General features: G+C 42.6%; 1 protein-coding gene across 1 annotated transcript in view; it reads left to right on the forward strand.

The window, feature by feature from the left end:
* The window catches only part of SFMBT2 (Scm like with four mbt domains 2), a 96,462-nt gene that overhangs the window by 18,861 nt on the left and 55,893 nt on the right, over positions 1-21,708 (forward strand). The window contains exons 4-5 of the mRNA XM_034063096.1: positions 17,042-17,130; positions 20,278-20,524. Of these exons, the coding sequence (XP_033918987.1) occupies positions 17,042-17,130; positions 20,278-20,524 (336 nt within the window). The remainder of the gene's footprint in view (positions 1-17,041; positions 17,131-20,277; positions 20,525-21,708) is intronic.

The following is a 21,708-nucleotide window of genomic DNA, read 5'->3' on the forward strand; positions in this document are numbered from 1 at the left end:
TTGGGTCTTTGTATCAAAGGAGGTGACATTCTATGTATTGGTGTAAGAGCTGGGAAGGTAAATAGGGTAAATAGCACAAGGGACTTGATCCAGCACATGCTAAGTTGGTGTCCACATTTCTTCAATGGACCTCTTTTGATCAGACTAAATCATATCTATTAGACCTGAGAGGATTTTCTGTGCTCTTTCAGGCCAAGGACAAGCCAGTGTATCTAGTGTCATGTCTCCAGCAGAGCATTCCTTTAGATACACCGAGGGGCACCTCAGATTTTGCTTGTGAGGAGCATGTAATAGCAGACTCAGGAAGCTGCTAGTGGCAGATGCAAGCACCAGCATGATCCCAAGCCAGCTGTGACTTGCACTGGATTTTTCCCTCATTACACACGATAATGTGGGCTCCCAGTCACTATGGAAGGGGGTTGCTTCCTGAGACAGACCATATGCTCCTGGAGCCCACGGAGGTAGCTGTTACGCAGTGTAGAGATTTAAGTAATGCTCTTATAAAGCATTTTCCTGATAATAATTAAAACCCAATTCCTCTAACCCATATTCCAAATTATGGGTCAATTCTGGCCCTTTTACATGACATTGGAAAGCTTTAGCTCTGAATTCCCACATGATTTGTTTCCAGATCTGTGTGTGTGCTCTCTCATTTCTGTTTGATTTTGATTACAGAAGAAAAAATGAAACCAAGAAACCACCAAGCATATAGGCTTAAGGACGTGTTGGAAACCCTTCCTGATTGATGGTTTATTTTGTGTTACGAGGCAGGGCATCCATCTCCTGCATTTGTAGTAAAAAAAGATTTTTCCAACACTCTCACTGCTGGAAATGGATGAAGAAATGAGAGGAAAGTCAGAACTTTAAGGTTGTGCTGTAAAAATGCAGCTATAAAGTGTGGGAGTTAATCTAGAGCATGTATCCATGGAAAACTTTGCCAAACTCCAGAAACCATCCTGCTATCTATTCTGCACGTTTTACTGAGGAAGCTCTGCCATGGTCTAGTGTGAGGCGTCCCTGCCCATGGCAGGGGGCTGGAGCTGGGTGACCTTAAGGTCCTTTCCAACCCAAACTATTATGTGATTCTATGAGGAGTGTAGAGCCTATAGAAGGGGAAATGCTATAATCCTTCCATGCTGAACAGCCCTGGGAAGGTCACTGAAGAGTCCCTGTGCATGTGGAGTATCTATCTACACTATGAGCATTTGACTACTGAAGCTATCTGTTCTATAGGGTCTTGCTTTGCTTTTAGCCATTCTGCTGTTCTTGAGCCTGGACCTCAGTGGGTGGCTTCACTTGAAACACCTCTTTCTGTAGAACAGCTACAGAATTTTTTTAGAAACACAAAAAACTTGGAGGAAACATTGTGATGAGGATGAGATTAATTGCTCACAAACCAGCTGAATGAACCCTGGCTCTGCACTAAGATTTGGGAGCCTTTAATTTCTAAGTGGAGGCATTTGGGTTCCATCACAGAATCATCTTCTCCAGTCAACTTCAGCCAGAGTGATGGAGAAGGCGAAGTTTTAGAATTCAAAGGAGGGTTGGAGCACTGTGGAAAAGCTGCTGGCATTTCAAGTCCTGTAACACTCTGTTATTCTCATTGCAGATGATCCTTTGCATAATGTTCCACATTAATCTATGATTCAAATCTAAACTCTTCAAAGTCTGGGGGCTGTTTTTGATCCTGGGATTTATAGTTCAAGCCCTTTTGTAGTTTCAAGTGAAGAAAACACATGTTTAGCAAGCGCAAAATGAGCCTTGATGGAGTATTTCTTTGGTGTCACAATGATGATGATTATGAATTTATACCTTGTGCATAGGATGTTGAGAACCTCATGGGGCCTGGCTGTGCTTAGACTGTACCATTAATTTTGGGAAGGATGCATGATGAATGTTCATAAGGCCCTCTAGGTTCTGATTTGTGGTGCTAGCATCACACAGCCGAGAGGCTCCAAGGTGATTAAATGGGATTTGATCATTAGAAGCTGGCACTGCAATTCTGATTAATTACAGAATGCACGGCAAAGTGTGAAATTAGTTTGTTTGCTCTTATTTATTCCTTCTTAAACATGTGTTTCTGCTTTGTGGGCTGTCAGAAGGTGAAGTCCTGGTGAATGAGGCTTTGTGGATATTTCCGTGGTAATTTGGGGTTGTGCTGGCTCACTCTTGGGTCATGGGGATGATTAGATTGACAATTCTGTTCCATGCTCTGCATGCGAACAGTGAGATTTAGGGACAACCATGGGCAAATCCTTAAATTAGACCTAGTGCATCCTGCTTTACTGTCTGTCCCTTGCAGCACTGTTCCTTACCAACTTGGGCATCACAGCACCAGTCTCCTGCCTGAGTCCTGCCCCACATGGTCTCCCTCTGTCTCTTGTCTCTGAGATGTTTCTTTGCCTTTGTGTTGGGTGTCCAGGCTGAAATGAGTAATGGCTTGCTTTTAATTTCAAATCACTGCTTCTGTCTTCAAAAGAAGGCACGGTTTGATACTTCCAGTTTTACCTGCCATGGCACCAATAATTTCAGATCATGTGAGACTAGGTGCGTACATTTTAAATGGGTGTAGATAAGGGGGAAGATGGATGTAGACTTATAGTGTCAGCCTAAAGGTAGAAAAAGTAAGAAACTGTGATTTTGGTTATTCTCTACTCATGTATATCTGAATTTGATAACAGGAAAATAAAACTTTAAGCATTGACCAAAGCTTCCATCCTATTTCTATTTTTAATTGGTGCTTTCCACAAGAGCTAAGAAAGAGCTGTCTTAATGATCCTTCTGTAGTGTATTAAACAATATAATGCATAGAATAAACTGCCAACATCGTCCCCACTAATTCTCATCTTTCTGTAGAAGATGGAAAATTGAAAAAATCCAACAAATCCAGAATGGATTTAGAATCATATAATCAAAGAGTAATTAGGGTTGGAAAGGACCTTAAGATCATCTAGTAAGTATGAGGTCCCTCTGTATATCTTGGATGTTTTGAAGCTTTTGTTCATAGCTTGAACATAGCTTGAACATGGCTTGGACGTTTTGAAGCTTTTGTTCATTTTGTTCATATTTGCTGTAGACAGCATTTCTTTCTTTCTTTTTCTTTCTTTCTTTCTTTCTTTCTTTCTTTCTTTCTTTCTTTCTTTCTTTCTTTCTTTCTTTCTTTCTTTCTTTCTTTCTTTCTTTCTTTCTTTCTTTCTTTCTCTCTTTCTCTCTTTCTTTCTCTCTTTCTCTCTTTCTCTCTTTCTCTCTTTCTCTCTTTCTCTCTTTCTCTCTTTCTCTCTTTCTCTCTTTCTCTCTTTCTCTCTTTCTCTCTTTCTCTCTTTCTCTCTTTCTCTCTTTCTCTCTTTCTCTCTTTCTCTCTTTCTCTCTTTCTCTCTTTCTCTCTTTCTCTCTTTCTCTCTTTCTCTCTTTCAAGTTCACTGTACTTGACTGGTTTCCAATGGCAACTTTAGAAACAGAAGCTGGAGTTAAGGCACAATGTACATACACTAGTCTTGAAATGCAACCAGGAGTAATGGTGAAGCCTGGACACCTTATCAGTACTTTTTTGAGGGAAAAAGGAAAAAAGCCAGGCTGTTGACTGTTGACTTAAGAACATTGTGCTGCGGTGAATTTGTTGCATTTTACAGAGCTGTCTCCAAAGAATATACTTCAGAAAGCAATTGTAGGATTTAGAAGTGAGAAAAAGCATTTAGTATGTGAGATAATTGGATAGAGTTTGGAGGTGTGAGGTCAGATCCTTGGGCACAGTATTTATACCACAATGACATCCCCTTACAGAATAGCACATAACTTTTAGATGTTGTTATGCCACAGAATCCATTTGGGACTGGCCTATGAAATCCCAAAGATACGGCATAAAAGTGCCTCTTGTGTCTACTTGCAAAAGTGAGAGCGTTTGGCATTTGGATCAGAATCAGGTAACCTCCAGACCTCCCTTCCTCCAGTAACTCCACTTTTGAGCACAAAAGAGATCTAGTATGGTACACTATTATGTGAAAGACCCCTATACTAATTCATAACAACTACTGGCATGGTCCAGTGAGTGCCCAGTGGTAGTCAGAGCTACTAATTCAGGCTATGAAGCAAGCTGAGATGTTGTGCTTAGGCACATGGTTTAGTGATGGACGTGGTAGTGTTAGTTTAACACTTGGACTTGATGATCTTAGAAGTCTTTTCCAGTCTAAATAATTCTATGATTCCTTATTGCAATAGTTCTGGCTGTGGTTGTGAATGCTAACTTGGATGGGGATTAATCCAGGATTTTGCATTTTGCTTTTGAGACATACTTTTCTCCTCTTTCTACATCCCTAGAACTAGTAAATAGGGAGCATATGTAGTTGCTATATGTAGGCTTTACCAGGGTGGATGATGGGAAAGCAGCACATATACATTCTTCCTTATGTCTTTTGAAACTTTTAAATCAAGAATTAATAAAGGGTCTGTGCATCTCTCCCTGCCTGCAACAGCAGTTCCTTGTAACTGCAGACATGACTGAATGCTTTCTTGATTTTCACCTGAATGTGCTATAGTTTGAAAGCAACTGCCTCTAAGTGCAATTTTGTACAGGTAATCTGGTGTATGTACCAGCATCTTGTATAGGTGCATTCATAACCGTCTCCTGCAGTCACAGTCTGAGGTCTGTGACCTGTTCACCTTGCTTAAGATGCTGATTTTGCCTGGATAACAGAGCTCTTCCTATTTCATTCATTTATTTATCTTTATGAGATAAAAATAGATTTAGAAGTACAATCAAAAGACCAGGTTTCCCCCTCCCTGAATGCTCCTGAACTGCTGATTTGACAAAGTGTCCATTAAGAATCTTGGGTCTGAAGACTGGGAGCTGGAGCTCTCATCGCTCATGATGCATCTCCTCTGGGCACTGAGCGTGGTGCTTAATGCAAGCAGAGGTAAAAATAATCAAGGCACATACAGGGAGGCTTGGGGTTAAGTGGTGGGAGCTGTGGAGTTTGGATGCTCATTTTCACAGTGAGCTGTCACCCTAATGGACATTGATACTAATGATGGAGGAACCCCCATGGTTATATGGTTTGTTCAGAGCTTTCAGATGCTGGGCATTGCCTGGCTTTCAGAAATACCTTTCAGGAGCTCTGTGTGTGTACATGTCTGATACCATTTAAATCAGCCATCCCTGCTTAATTTCTAAGGCTGCTGTTGGTAGCAATAAAGTTTAGTTACCTTGTATCTAGGATTGAATTGGGCAGTGAGCAGTGTTACTGCACTGCGTGAAGAGCATACAATTTCTGTTTAGGTAAGGAATCTTGGAGAAGCAGAAACCACTTGCTCTGACTAAAACACCGTGACCTTTGTAGTTATGCATTAGGTTTACTCCTTATCTACTGTATAGAAAACTGAGAATAAAATGGGCCCTTTTATACTATTTTGGATGCTCTAACAAAAAGCAAAATAATCATAGAACCACAGGATGGTTTGTGTTGGAAGGAACCTTAAATCTCACCCAGTTCCATCCCCCTGCCACGGGCAGGGACCCCTTCCACTGGAGCAGCTGCTCCAAGCCCCTGTGTCCAACCTGGCCTTGAGCACTGCCAGGGATGGGGCAGCCACAGCTTCTCTGGGCACCCTGTGCCAGCGCCTCAGCACCGTCACAGGGAACAGCTTCTGCCTAAGAGCTCAGCTCAGTCTCCCTTCTTTCAGTTTAAAGCCATTTCCCCTTGTCACTACAAGCTCTTATAAAAGCCTCTTTCCAGATAATCAGCCTTCATTCGTGCCTGCAGATACGAGAACACATAATTGACCCACCTGAAAAGTTTGGATCTGCAGGATCTTTTGCCTTTCCGAGTAAGTTGCCAGGCAGCTGCTTTTCCAGATTGAGGGTGGTGTAATGGGGGTGTTTCTGTTGTTTGGTACCTGCTCTGCATGACAAGGTTTCAGAGTTATGTTCCAGGAGAAGTTAATGTAAGAAATAAATAAATAAATAGAGTTTTGCAGGTTAAGCTCTCCAAGAAGTTGGATGCTTCACCCTTGAGTACCACAGTGTTGAGGCTGGATGGCTGCATGTGACTTTGTGATGCCAAGAATCTGGGTGAATGGTAAGGCTGCATCCCTGGAAGGCTGAGGGTAGAAAGAGATGAGTTCATCTCACCTCTCTCCATCTCCCACCTGTGTCTTGCTCTCCCTCCTCCCTTGTTTTCATGCTCCCAAGGGAGAGCAGAGCTGTGTCTTTATGGTCCCTGGCTGTGTGGTGCTGCTTGTGCTTGCATGCGATCTTCTCACAGCAAAGGGATGTGACAAGTGCAAATAGAGCTGATAACCCTGCTGCTGTTCTTTATCTACATAATCTGATTGCAATTTATAGATAACACCACCAAGATAGAGCAGGGCTGCTTCCCATTATCAACACGCCTCTCCTTTTTATCCCCTTCTTTAAATAACCCAGTGGAAGTAGAGTATTGACTTTAACTGAAGGGAACTAATTAATCGCAGTACTTATGAGTATATCATTTACTGCAGCTTGCATGCAGAATGGGTACCAGAGGCCGTTGTACTCAGTCAGTCAAGGCAGGTTGATCCAAGTTAACAGCACACAGGTCACCATGCTGTTGGGATTTGTTAGGCAAATTTCTCTTCTGATCTTGAGCAGTTTAACTTGTAAGCAGAAGGCTGTAGCAGCGGGCTATCAGGAAGAGTAGTGGGTCTATGTCCATAATGTTGTGTTTGGGGTGAAGACACTTGAACCTGATACATGGAAATGCGATGGTGACCTTCCTGACAGTTACTTCTTGCTAAGCAAAGTGGCTTGCAACGTTTCCTGAGCTGCAGTGAGTTAATGGAGAGAATTGATGCAAGATCCAGCATGATTTAGGGGCTGTAGTGATAGGACAAGGGGTGATGGGTTCAAACTTAAACAGGGGAAGTTCAGATTAGATATAAGGAAGAAGTTCTTTGCTATAAGGGTGGTGAGGCACTGGCACAGGGTGCCCAAAGAAGTGCTAAAGGCTCCATCCCTGCAGTGTTCAAGACCAGGCTGGACAGAGCCTTGGGTGACACGGTCTAGTGTGAGGTATCCCTCCCATGGCATGAGGTTGGAGCTGGATGATCTTAAGGTCTTTTTCAACCCAAACCAGTCTATGATTCAAAACAATAACTTCAGTGAAATAGCATTGACAAACCCTGCCTGCACACACTGAGGCTTTTCTCCCACAGCATCCCACATCCATGTCCTTTTCTTCCTCCATCCATAGTTCCCACAGCTGGGTTGAAGACATTGCATAGGCCAGAGCAAGCATCAGGAAAGTAAAAGAAACTCCCAAACCACCTGCTGCTTTTTTACTATTGAAAGATAACAGTTAATTAAGGACTAGAGAAACCCGAGGGGAATAATGTGAAGGGCTCAAAGGATGTTAGGAAGTCAAGTCTCCTGTGGACAGTGGGACAATTGTTTGCATGTGAGCTTGTGTATTTTGACCAAGAGAATATAAATGGATCATTGAATGGCAGCAGGAAGGGTAACAGTCACATCATACTGAAATTTAGTGTAATTGCATAGAAGGGAATTCTTAAGGTGAGAACCTAAGTCATGTCTTCTTTGTTTTTATTTCTCTCTACTTTTTCTAATCAAGGTTTCCTCCTAAATATTGCATGCAGAATTGGGTATGCAAGGATTAAATTGTATGCGTTAGGTCAATGCCATAAAACATGCAGAATGAGTTGTCTTCTCTTAGAAATGGGATCAGGGTGTTCTGGGGTAGCCTGGAAAAACAGAGTGCCCCAAGTACTTTGAAGACGATTAAGAAATGATGCAGGATATTGTTATTTTATGAAGAAACTCCTGTGAGCTAAACAAATAACATAAATTTGAAGATTAAGCATTTTCAGTTTTATTTACTAAAAACTATTGAATAATAGTTATAAGAGCAAGTACATAATTGATGGCTTAAAGCAGCATGAAACAGTGTACTCTAATACTTCCTCTAATACCTGTTTATTAGCCTCTTGTAAATTCATATGTATTGGGTCACGTTATATCTAATATTATATATAGGTGTCCGTGCCCATGGCAAAGGGGCTGGCACTAGATGATCTTAAGGTCCTTTCCAACCCTAACTATTCTATGATTCTGTATGCTGACTCCAGGAGTGTATTCTGAGTACATGTAGTCTTTGATGGACTATTGCTTATGACTTCTGTTTTCCATGAAATTCTCCTATATATAATATTTAATTAGAAGGATTTCATATTTGAGAAACGGATATAGATGGTGATGCTGGAGCTCTGAAGTTGATATCTCTTGATATTTGTGGCTGCATTGTTAGGAAATCATATGAACAGCTTTTGATGCACGTTTTTGTTACCTTTTAACTGCATTTGCATTATTTTGTGATCCGATTCAAATCGCAGAACTCTGCTGGTGCGAGAACAGAACACTGTTTGAAGCATTAAGTAAGAAGGTTGTTTGAAGATGTCTCCAGCCCCATTTGACTTTTTCCAGGGAGCCCACAAAAGAATCCAAACCAAAGAGTCATTTGTATAGAAAATGCAGTTAAATCACTGAGTAGCTTTTAAAAAATGTATTTTTCATTTATTTTACTTTGGAAATGCCTAGTGGAGGATCTGGTTTCATAGTGTATGCAGCAGAGGATGTTTCCTGCTCTGAAGGACTCGGGGAGGGCTCAAAAGCAGCAGAGACACAGCCTGAGTCGTTTGCTTAGGGGCATGGGAGCAGGGGCAACACTCACACCCCTATCCTGCTTTCACATCCAGTCTGGTTCACAAGGACATATATAGTTCAGTAAGCTGAATGAAGTGTTTGGATTCAACCGTTTTCTGTCAAAATACTGTTTCATCAAAAGGGAAATATTTTGTGAGGATATGTCAGTTTTGACAAATTGTTTTGATGGGTGAAGTCTAAACAAATTGTTTTAGCATTCTATGTTATTTTGATATAAAGACATCTCATTTTGACTCTATCATTGAGACCTTTATAACATAGTTACAACATTCATTCATTGAGATTTTTATACGCATAAATATTGCATTAAATATGTGACAGCTTTAAAATAAAAAAATTACCAGTATTACAAGATTTCTGTATTTTTTCAGTCTGCTGTTTACCTTTTCAGAAACTGCATATCTTATATTATGACAGACTTGTTTGGGTTAGAAGGGACCTTAAAGCTCATCCAGTCCCAGCCCCTGCCATGGGCAGGGACCCCTTCCACTGGAGCAGCTGCTCCAAGCCCCTGTGTCCAACCTGGCCTTGAACACTGCCAGGGATGGGGCAGCCACAGCTTCTCTGGGCACCCTGTGCCAGCGCCTCAGCACCCTCACAGGGAACAGCTTCTGCCTAAGAGCTCATCTCAGTCTCCCCTCGGGCAGGTTCAAGCCATTCCCCTTGGCCTGTCCCTACAGGCCCTTGTCCCAAGCCCCTCTCCAGCTTTCCTGCAGCCCCTTCAGGCACTGGAGCTGCTCTCAGGTCTCCCCTTCAGGAGCCTTCTCTTGTCCAGGCTACCTCAGCCCAGCTCTCTCAGCCTGGCTCCAGAGCAGAGCTGCTGTAACCACTGGTCAGCTCCTCATCCATCTGCAGGTTATGGAGGGTGCCACCCCATCCTCATCTCCTGTGCCCATCCTTCTTGAACAGCCTATATCCCTAACCCTAACCCACCACTCCAGTCATCAGAGCCATCTTACCACATCCTAGTGATGCCAATAAGATCACAGCCATACAGGCATGTGCATGTCTCTAACTCATCTTGTTTGTTCCCCATGCTACATGTGTTTGCATAGAACATTTAGGTTACCCCCATCTCCCTCCACTCTTCTCCCCAGTGAAGCCAACTCACTGGCTAGAGTGGCTTTAAGCATCTTTTGCTGGCAGTGGCGTTGAACTGATAGAAGTGGGATGGATTGAGGTTCCCATCTCCAGCAACTTTAACTTAGTATATCTTAAATATCTAACAGCTGCATATAAACTTCTGAACATCCTGAATCACTTATTTAGAAAAGCTACTTTTATCTGAGATCTTGGTATTTTTGTTTATTTCATAATGGAGTGACAAGAACTGCTCAGGTTCTTTCCAGCTATGAATCCTCTTGTTAACTGTTTTTGTTCTTTGCAGTCCTAGGAAGGAGTTAAATTTGTGATAATAATAATAGTTGCCAAAAGCAGTGTTGTCACTTGTCAGACTTATCCCAAAGATTTAAAATCCATTTAGAAAGCTGTTTAAGATGTTGTTCTTCACATATGAGAAAATTGAAATTCTGTTTTTTAGAGGTTGATGGGGTCCGATGGGGATTCTCCAGTTGAGGTGTTGACAGGTTGCTGGTCATCCTGCATTATTCACAAAAACCCAACACGAAAAGGATTTTTTGCTATATTTTTGCAAGTACAAAGAAGAGCAGAATTTGATATTATTACTTGCCCTTGACCCTTTTACTGGTGGCAGCAGCTCAGGTCCTCTCAGATGGACTAGTTTAGGTTGTCGTTATGCTTATAGGCTTGTACTCAGTACTCTCAAACAGTAGGTAGATAGATGGGCATAAGTGTTCAGTCATGAATTGTGTATTATTTTGTATTATCATGCATTATTTTAAAGTGATCATAAAATCATAGAATGGTTTGCATTGGAAAGGACATGAAGATCATCCAGCTCCAACCCCCTGCCACGGGCAGGGACACCTCGCACTAGACCGTGTTGCTCAAGCCCAATTCAACCTGGCCTTGAATGGTACACTGCTTGTTTGCTGGTCCCTGATGGCTAGAAGCATTATTCATCTTACACCTTCCCTTATGGCTGTGAAGGGCAGGGATATCCATGTGGTGTGTAAAGGTGTTTCTGAGAAGTAGCTTGTTTAGGTGCTGTATGCCAATAAGATAGTTGTGCTACTATTGGTTTGTTTTACTGAATGCAGCAGTTCAGATTTCTGAGTCTGGCTCTTGTCAGTAGAGTGGTTTTGGGGAAAAAACCCAGAGCCTTAAAAGGCAAAAAAACCAACCAGTGCATTTTCTTTTGATTGTCTTCACAGTCTTTCCTATTTCAAAGCTTTTCCTGTGCTTTGCAGTGTGCTGTTCTTTCAAGAAAAGGAAGAAAAAAGAAAGAAAATGAGGATTTTAATCTAAATCCATGACCTGGGAGAAGTGGCTTTAAGAAAAACAGCAACTACGAGGAGACTAGATAAAAAGAATGTGTGATAATAGTATCTCTTAGTCATTGAACAGAGCGCCTGTGACTCAGTGCTTTCATGGGACTGCAAATGTTCTTCTAATCTCTTATTTCTCTAGAGAGGCAGATAAATCTGAACCCATTAGGTGCTGTGCCTGAGGAAGAGCACAGAGATTTACAGGATCGCAGGGGCAGCCTGGGAGTGTGTGCTGGGAATGAAGCCACTATCCTGGCTCTCTGGCATGTAGTTATTGGGATTACAGGGACACGGTGATGCAGGATGTGCAGCGCTCTAACCTTTTTCAACTGAGGTTTGTATGGTGTCATGGTCAGCATGCACAGTGCAAAGGGAAAGGGCTGGTTTTGAGGAGCTGATGGTGAAAACCTGGTGCACTGTGAGTGATGCTAATGGCACCTTGCACATCCTGCATCTGGTTGCAGCAGTGCCTGGACCAGAGTGGCTGTCATGGTGCCTGGGTTTGGAACAATCAGGTTCAGCCACAGCCTGGAGCTGTTTGCTTGGGAAAATGAGATGAATGAGTAAAAGTGAGTAAATGGCAGGGAGTCGAAACTGGGGAGAGGAATGACAGTCAGAGAGGCTGGGGACAGGGTGAATTGTGTAGAGAAAGAAGTGAGAAGAATTATTATTATTTGGGGTGTGATGCATTTTTTGATGGAGTTCAGGCCTGGGAAAGGAGAGCTCAGTTTTATAACCTTTACCATCACTTCTGTGGAAATAAATAGTCTTAATTTGGAAAGGCCTTTTATTTCTAAATTAAGAATCTGCTGTAATACCTGCCAAACTAGAAGGTGCTCTCTGAAATAAATACCTTTCATCGAATGAGGTAGGAGGGCTTTGCATTTTCCTTCAGGAGACACAGAGGCAGTGTGCTGCAGAGATTGCAGCAGAATGAGGATACTTGGTTTTTACTTTGCTCAGCCTCAACCAGCCTCGTGCTAAGTCTGGGGTTTGCTGCACTACAACTGCTCCTCAGGAACTGGGGAGACAAATGTGGGATCTTTCTCAGGTCTTTATGTAGATCCAGCTGGATTTTCTTCTCTGTGCGGTTAGTCCTTCATGAGTGCAATCTGCAGCAGAGCTATTGGCTCTGATATGGATACACGTCAGCCCAGAAGTGTGCATATCTGGCCTCTGTTTTGGGATGCTTTTCTGTGAGGCAGGTGGTTCTGTGGCACTTTTATGGCAGGAAGATGCTTTAAAGCCTTTGGCCTTGAAGCTGCAGAGGTGTGAAAACAGCCCACCCATGCTGGCTCCAAGATGAACTGAGCCCCATCCAAAGGAAACAGGCACATCTGTGTACACATGCTGCAGCTCCAAACGGGGCTATGGTGTTGCCTGCTAAACCTGGAAAGAAAAGCAGTTATCAGAGCATTGGTGTTCTGGGAGCATTGCTTTGTGTGATGCCTACCTTATGTTTGGGCTGTACTGTGTCTAATCTGGTACAAGCTCTGACCAGTCCTTTTTCCATGGTGTGAGTGCTGCTAATACCTGTCTCCTCTCTTGATTATCTAGTGTTTAATCATTCAGTTCAGGTCTTTGCATCAGTAGGATCACTAAACTGAGTCTTTTTTTCTGGTACCGTGTCTCTGCTTCTCTTGAGTTATTTCCTCTCATAATGGGAAGCTGGATGATGGTTGGCTCCCAGGGTCTCAGACCATTGCACAATCTTAGATCAGTCACTTCTGTGCACAGTGGACCCTATGTGGGACTATGGGACTGGCACTAAGATGGGTGTGTTGCACACAGTAATACTGGTACTCTGACTCAAGCTCTGTCCTCAAAGAGCATCAAACCCTCATGCTCTAGAGGACCAGTCAGTGTGATGACATTACTGTTGTCTTGGTGAAGCAAACCATCACTGCTTAGGATATAATTTCAAAAGTAGCTTCAATGTAACTAGGGTATTTAAAATGCTTTTTTTGTCATTTGGCTTATTTGAAGTCCTGTTATAGGGTGGCTGATGGTCCCATTACAATGAGGGATGTTTCCTCCTATGCCAACCAGGCAGAAATACCAGGGGCTTTCTTATTAAGAATATTTCTTCCTACCTTTTGAGTCTATGCAGTTCAGTAAGAGCTGGGGTGGCATGAATTAGGTGACATTAATCCTGTGCATGTAAATTACTGCTTGTGCCCATCATACTTTTTCTGTTTGGAGGGTCTTTGTCAGAGCATTTGCACTTCAAGGTTTGAAGGACCTCTGTGGCTTTTGTAGGAGCACCTACCTCCCTGCATGGTTCTCTTTGAAAGGATTTGATGAGGAGGTTTCTTTTCCTTTAATTCTTGTGCATTTCCCCTTTCCTGTTATGGCGCTGCAGATGTTAACTGAGTTAACTGAGATCTTGGAGGTGCATTCAGCTTGACAGGTTGTAGGTAAGGAGAGTTTACAGAGGTTTTCTGGTAAGATGGATCCATTGAATACTAGAGAAAACATGATAATATCTGTGATATCTGTCTATGGATATCTAGAGCCCTATGGACCACTCGTGACACACTGAGGTTATTTAAGGAAGGAAAAATTGCTTTGAAAGTGACAATACTAGTCAAGCTGTCCACCTTCCCACCCCACCAGTCAGCTAGCTAGCCAGATGGGCTCTGAAAGCAGAGTTCTTCCAGCCTCTGTGCAGTAGAAGAGGTTCAGATGGGTCTTTTCCTGTAGCTAACCATGTGAATTGGCCATTGAAAATCAATGCTTCAGTTTGCAGGTACTGAGCCTGATACTCCAGATTCACCAGTGAATGCTTAGGTTGGGCACTCATGCATTACACTACCAGCTATTCTCATTTACCCAGCAGGTTTTCCTTAGTTTGAATATTCTTGTTTAACATTTTGCTTGGTCCTCGAAGGCTTTTGCAGATATTGTGATGATCCAGATTCACTTCATTACTACTAAAATTAACATTTGCATTGCAATGACTTAAACTGTAGTACTGAGAAGGACAGTTGCGCTTTACAGACACAAGAGAAGGTACCCTGTTCCTAAAACTTCCAATGCAATCTGTTCTCTGCTGGGGGTTTTCAGAGTCCCTTTATCTACACTGCAAAAAAAGACTAAAATAAAGGTCACTGTGGCAGTTTTGGACTCTGGAAGCCTGTAATCCTGATTTGAATGTGGGAGAGGAGCCGTTTTATTTGGGTGTCAAAAATGGTGAGGTGCAAGCCTTTTAAAAAGGGAAAGGGTTTTTTTTTGTGGGTTTTTGTGTGAGGCATTAGAGGGGGAACTGACTGACAGCAAGATCTGTGAATTGGGCACCGTTAAGACATCTCAAATCAGGCATCTGGAAATGAAGCCCCCTGAAATCTGTTGTCAACTCTGAAAATCCCATTTCCCCCACTCTCCTGCCAGCTTTGAAAGTTTGAACTGTGTTCTTTTTATCACATTTGTCATTCTTTAGTAATGAAGCTCTGGCATTCAGAATTTGGCTGACAACTTTGTGGGTAGGAGCCAAAATGAAGTTCAACTTGCACCTTTCTCTGATGCACCCAGTGCTGTTCGCAGCGAGAGGCAGAAGTCTGAACTAGAGGGACTGCAGCCTCCTTCGTTACAGCAGTGACTGTCTTCTCACTGTTGCCAAAATCAAGCTTGTTTTCTTTATCCATATATTTTTATGTAGGTGGACAGACCTGATGAGGTGCATGCAACAGGAATGTTGAGAGAGGAAGTGTCTTGTATAAACCATTTCTTCTCAGGCTGCTCTGTCATCTTAAATAATGTAAAACTCATAAGCCTCCTGGAAATCATGCAAAAATCATGCTGCAAAAGACTTAGGGGCTTGAGTACAGCACTTTTAGGGTTTGCTAATTTTAAATACATTTAAATGCACTTTTAAAGTCATTTAGGTCTATAAACTGGATGTACAGTTCAATGACGTTGGGAGAACTGGCTTTTGGGAAGGAGCATAAGTCAGAAATAAGGTCTGATGCAAGATCTGCTGGGCACAGCTTCTGTGTGTGTTCATGGCCAAATGTATGGATTGTGTAAGGTAATTAGGATAGAAATTTATCATGGGCCCTTGTTCAAGTGTGCTAAGTGCCTGTGCTGGATAGAAGCCCAGCATTGTTGTGCCAGTTTATATGGCAAAGTCGTATAACTGTCCTTGGGCAAATGCAGTGCTCCCTCTTTGCATTTCTGTAGTTCAGTGTTTGTCAGCAGATGGCTTGAGGATGCATTGTAAGAAGGCTCAGCTTTGGTAATGGTAGCAATATTTGTACCCACACTGATGTTGCATTTGCAGTCTGAAGTCCTCCTGCTCTAACCACTGAAGATGGCACCTTCTTAGAGGTTCACAGCATCAGGTTCTGTATTGCTGGGGCAGTGCAGTAACTGAAACCCATCTCTGGGAAGGACTGAGAAGTCACAGGCACTGAGCTTTGAAAACATTTAGAAATCCCACCCTGATGTGTGTGAAAGTGAATGGATTACTCTTGGTTGATGGATGTGGTGTTTCCCTAAAGCATGGAGCAAAGGATTCTGCTTCCTTTGAGCAAACCATGAGGGCTGCTATCATTTAATTATTATGGAGCTATGCTGATTAATTATAGCCCTTCTGGGACTCCCCTGTGGGGTGGTGGTCTTTAAAACATTCAATGTCTGAAAGGGCCTACAAGGATGCGGTAAAGGGACCTTTCGTCAGGGTCTGTAGTGACAGGACAAGGGGTGATGGGTTCAAGCTGAAACAGGGGACGTTCAGGTTAGATAGAAGGAAGAAGTTCTTCCCTGTGAGGGTGGTGAGATGCTGGCACGGAGTGCCCAGAGAAGTTGTGAATGCTCCATCCCTGGCAGTGTTCAAGGCCAGGTTGGACAAAGCCTTGGGTGACCTTGTCTGGTGTGAGGTGTCCCTGCACTTGGCAGGGAGTTGGAACTGGATCATCTTAAGGTCCTGTGCAACCCAAACCATCTTATGATTCTATGATTCTATCTGGTTGGTTGTTCAGAGGAAATATTTTAGCTTTCAGGTGCATGTGATTTGTCCCTTCTAAGGGTGTTGTTGTGTTAGCAGTGTTACTATGCCATTGTTGGTTATCCCCCAAATAAGAGTTTTTGGGAAGAGAAAAATGTTTCTAGTGTAATTCAATTCCCATTTACAGGCAGGTGGAATCAAAGTCTGGTGTCTGGGTTTCTGGTTGCAAATGCACGATGTATTCGAAGAAGCATCTGTATCTCTGAAGATGAAATTTGCTGAATTGCCTTTTGGAGCCTGACTTCTCCTGATTTCAACTGAATTTGAATCCTGGAGACAGCATTTATATATTTCAGTTTAAATCTTGGAAACTGTGGATAAAGATCATGAAGTAACACAGGCTTCCAGTGTTTAGCTCAGAAATTAATCAAACTGTTTTGAAATGAAATAGATGTTCCTGATAAGTTCTTTAAGTCTTTCTTCTTGCAAGTGTAGTGACTCAGCAGCTGGCATATGATGTTCTCAGGGTTGATTTTTGTTTTGCTTTGTGGTGGAAAGCACCTGCAGTTTCTGTTGTCCTGTCCAGGAACTAGAAGTTTGCACAGCTTTATTTTTCTCAGAGTTCATTATTGAACATACAAAGAGACTTTATAAATCACGTCTGAGCATATGTGATAAGCAGGAAACGAGCTGTTACACAAGTGGTGGCCAATTTTGAATGGGAGAGATGGAGATGATAAGCCAACGCTGTTGTAAATCACTGCCAGTGACTCCAGTGGAGCGACACCTTCCTTTATTTTGGGATGTGATGGGTTGCCTAAGAGAACTGAACAACAAACCAGCTTTTCATAGTTTGGAATACAATTGTATCTGAAATTTCAGAGCTGGCAAACCCTAAGGAGCTGTTTCTGAGATACATGTGGAAGTCCATTGCAGTCTGCTGTGCTCAGTATTGCTTTTCTTTATTCCCCTCTCCAGCAATCAAAGAGAAATACATGGACTGGACGGAGTTTCTCATACACGATTTGACTGGCGCCCGGACTGCACCTGCAAACTTACTGGAAGGCGTATGTATTAGATTGCAGTTTCTATCCAATATGGTGTCACAGTGTGCATGCTGCAGCGGTGTTCCCAATGTGCAGGGCTCTGTGCTTACAGCATCTGTGTCCCAGAAGCAGGCAAAATGAGCCAGTGCTGGCTAAAATGTTGGTGGCAAGATTGTCTTGACTCTGCTGGTTCTACTCCTGACCCAGTGATGGGGAATTTGGTTTGCTTTAGGCTGGAAGGTGGCACTTAGAAAGTTGGGTATTCAAAAAAGGCTGCGTGGGGAAGAAGAGCATGAAGGGAGTCTGTAGGGAAGAAGACAGCCCTTCGGTGCCCAGTTAGATCCACCAAAATGGTGATCTGAGCCTTCAAGACCTGACACAGATTGGAGAGGGGGTTCAATAGCTTAATGGGGAGCACTAGTGGGTTTATGTATACATGGAAATAGCTCCCCCAGGGGCATTCCTTCCACCTAAACACAAAAGATTTAGCAGGGAAGTAGGGTGAGATGACCTCAGTCAGTATGTGGGAGAGAAAGGTCTGTTTTTTTAGATGCATCCATATGGCCAAGAGCCCAGTCTGTGCATCATATTCACAGGGTGACTTGCACGAGGTGCAGCCTCAGTGTGCCGTGAGATCTCAGACAAAAAATCCTGCATATTCACCTTGAAACCACAGGAGCAGGGCACCTTCTTCATAGGGACCTGCCCTGTTTTATGTGGATGCTCTGTGGGCATTTGGGGAGGAGACAGTCTATCCTGCAGGAGATAATCCTCCCTGCCCCTCTGTATTTAGGCTGAGAGTGAAGGCACAGAGGTGGTTTACCTTTGTGTAAGCCCTTTGTTACCTCGTGTAAGCTTGCTTCCAAAAAGCCCATGTTGGCTTTTTGGGAGCAAGCACACATCCAGGCACTAGTTTAGATCATTTTATCCCTGGTTGAAGGGACAGCCACAGCTGCATCCCTTTTCCACATGCCTGTGCAGTGCAAGCTGCACAACAGGGAGAATGAATAGTGTGCCGTCAGGGATTCTTTTCCCCCAGTCTGTTATCTGAACAGTCCTCACATGCCTAAAGTAATGCACGTCCTCAGGTCTGTCACATCCCCATTCATGGACCGCTCCCAGGTGGCATATGCAGAAAGCTAGTGGTGTCCAACACTCATCTCTTGTATGCCAATGCCATCGCAAACCTCTCCATTCCCTTTCCACAGGCAGAGGAAAAAAAAGGCAGCCCCAGGCAGAAATACAGAGAGAGAGAAAACATTGCTTTGACTTGAAACAGTTTCTGACCCTTTTCTGGTGTTTGATGTAATATATGTGCTTAGTGCTGTCTGTGTTGTGCAATGTATGTGACCCCCTGTCAGCAGATTTGCTGTTCCTGAGTACTGCAGATTGTTTCATACTGTTAAATCAATAGGTAGTGGTACTTCTATTTATCTAGTTTTCCATGCTAGCCATGCATATAGAGAGTTCTTGCACGGTAAATGTTAATATTTCATGCAAGCCATTAATTAATCTTGGCCATTCAGTTCTCGGGTAAATGACAAACCCATTGGCTTAAAATTTAGTACGCAAATCAGAGAAGCAATAGGCACTTTTATACAGCCAGGGATTTATTATAAGAAGTTAAATCATTACACCATCATTTCCTATTAAAGAATGTTTTGTTGCCATGAAGCAGTTGTATGAGAGGAGAAAAACCATTAAAGCAGAATTCTATTATGTTATTAAATTCTGACACTGTGTTTTGCCATGAAATAGTACGTGAATACTGCAGGTGATTGTAGCCTTACACTGTAGAGGAGTGGTTTATAATGGCAAATATATTGTTCTGAGAAATATCTATTAATCATAGAGCTGGTTAAAACTGTATATATGATAAGGTTTTAATTAATTTTAAGTGCATTTTTTACCAAATTCTCACTGTGTTGCTGCATTTTTGGATTAACGAAGATGTGGAAATTATTTGCATTTCAAGATTTTGAATGCTTTCAAAAATCAACAGGAAAGAGAACTTGTATGAAAAGTAAAGCTCTCTGTTCTCTTTTTTTTCCTACTCATCCCTAAAAAGAACCATCCTGGACTGACTGATTTACAGAATTCATATTTAAAAATATGCTGTGAGAGGTTTATATTATTTAATTAGATTAGAAACGGGACAAACACTAAGGAAAAAAAGCAGGGAGTCATGGAATAGTTATGTTTGGAAAACCTGTTTTTTAACATATTCTGTGTGTGCTTAGCATCTCTTTTGGGGACCAATGCTTGCAGCTCTTGTGGTGTTCTTTAGTTGTGCTCTTGAAGCCCTGGAATGAAGAAATTGCGTAAGGATTGGAACTTGTATATAAGAAAAAAGAAGAAAACTAACGGCAAAATAAACCCACTGAGCCCCAGAGGCATCGTTCTGCAAAGCATCTCATGGTTTTTTAATGCCTGTGGTTGGCAGCTTTGCAGGTGTAAAGTTAATAAGCACATGTGTAAATGGTTGCAAAACTGGGATCACAGAGAACGCTATGTGCAAGCAAATAGCCTCAGTCACTGGGATTTCTTGAGCACTGGTGGCTTGACCCAGCAAACACTGTGTGTCTTGGGCTTTGATCCCAAGACCATTTAAGCTGGTGAGAGTGCCATTGGCTTTGGGCTATAGATTAAGCACGCTGGACTCTTACCATGGGGAATAATTTGCTCTATAGGAAATATACTCCTATTTGCCAATAGGAATGAGGTTAAGCCTTTGATGTGAAACATCAGCACATAGAGAGCAATTTCAGGGTCATGCCCAAAAAGTCACCTTTTAGTTGTCCAGCCCTGTGATCGGTTCTTGTAGCTGCAATCAATGAGAATTTGGTTTTAAATCCTCCCTATAACTGGGCTTTGAGTTGTTCAGGAGCATCTTGAAGTGAATGTGCCTTATGAGCTGTTCTACCTTTTATTATTCTTTCTTTGTTGTTGTTGATGATGTCGGTTGAGAAATTAGCACAACTGTTGTTTTCTGTTTTACTTCTGAATTTGCACTTGGAAGACATTGGGTAAAATAGAAGAAGAACAGACTGTTTGCTGATCGCTTGGATGATGGTGTGAAAAACAAAAATAATCTTCTGCTGTCATCTGTTTCCTTGAGAAGTCTTCAAATAAAGTTTAAAATAAGGAGTTTTGCTTCTATTCAAACAGCCTCTGCGAGGAAAAAACCCTGTAGACCTCATTACAGTTGATTCCTTAATAGAGCTGCAGGATTCCCAGAATCCCTTTCAGTACTGGATAGTTAGTGTGGTTGAAAATGTTGGAGGAAGATTACGCCTTCGCTATGTGGGATTGGAGGAGACTGAATCCTATGACCAGTGGTTGTTTTACTTGGATTGCAGACTTCGACCAGTCGGTTGGTGTCAAGAGAATAAATACAGAATGGACCCACCTGCAGGTAAAGAGCCTCCTAAAAATACTAACCCTTTATGGCATTTACTGATGTTTTGAGATACTTGTGCAACCCATTTCTTCTTCTCCAGCATTCACATTGCTTTGACAGTAGTTTCTAGCTGTAACACAGGTGGCATGTGAAAGCCATCTAAGGTGCATTCAAAGTGAGTCACATAAACTCTATTATGTATTTAATAAATTCTGTTTAGCTTAGCCTATTTGTGAAAGGAAGCAGTGTCCAATAAAAGCAGTTTTGTGCAGTTTTCCACCAAGAAGCAGAGCTCAAGGATGTGCCTGCTTGCCCAGCCCTATTCAGTGGTGTGTTAGTGGCCAGGTTTTTCTGCAATTACTGTAGACATCCTAGTGGAAACCTCACAGGGAGCCAGTCTTCTGCTGTCCAACTCATAGAATCAAGTCCTAGGTGACACCTCTCAGCATATACCAGACTCCTTTTGCTTTTCTTTCAACCAAGGACCTCTTCTGCCTTTGTCTTTCCATGGCTACACACATTTCTTTTGAGTAGCAGTAGACATCCATGAAATTTCCCAGGGGTGGAGAAAGTGTTTTTGGGATGCTCATAGTCCCTCTTAACACAGGCTTTTCATATTCTGCTGTAACACTGCTGTACATCTACCAATTGAGACTTGCCTTGTATGTACCCAGACTGAAAGTGTGGTGAGGGTGCTGGGTTGGTCTGCCTGTCCATGTCAGCCCTACCCATTGAGGGCTATTGGGGTGTCTGTTGCTAGAAGTTAAGAAAATACTCCTTAGAGTAAGGGTAGATGGGGTCTTCCAGATTTCAAAGATCACAGATTTTGTCCTGCGTTTTCTCCAAGGGAGTGAAGTCTTTGCAGTATGTCAGACCATATTCAACATCAGGAGGTTGCAGTCTGGAGAAGCAGCTGAATTTAGTGTTTGAACCACCTTGGATGGAGAGAGACAGGGACTGCAGCTGAGCCAGTATGGGGGCATAAATTGGAAGTCACAAATACAGGGGTAGGAGAAGTTCAAGTGACAGGAGGGAAGTTTTAAGAGTCAGGCACAAGCAGGCTGGGACAGGAGGCTGGGCAAGAGCAGAGATTGCTGGAATCAGATTACAGAGGGACTGGGTTTGGCAGGGCAAGACTGATGGCCAGGCTGAGTGTAGGGGAAGGCTAAGCATTACTAAGGTTTAGCAAGCAGGAGATA

Source organism: Melopsittacus undulatus, chromosome 5, assembly GCF_012275295.1.
Source record: "Melopsittacus undulatus isolate bMelUnd1 chromosome 5, bMelUnd1.mat.Z, whole genome shotgun sequence".
NCBI classification, from domain to species: Eukaryota; Metazoa; Chordata; class Aves; order Psittaciformes; family Psittaculidae; genus Melopsittacus; species Melopsittacus undulatus.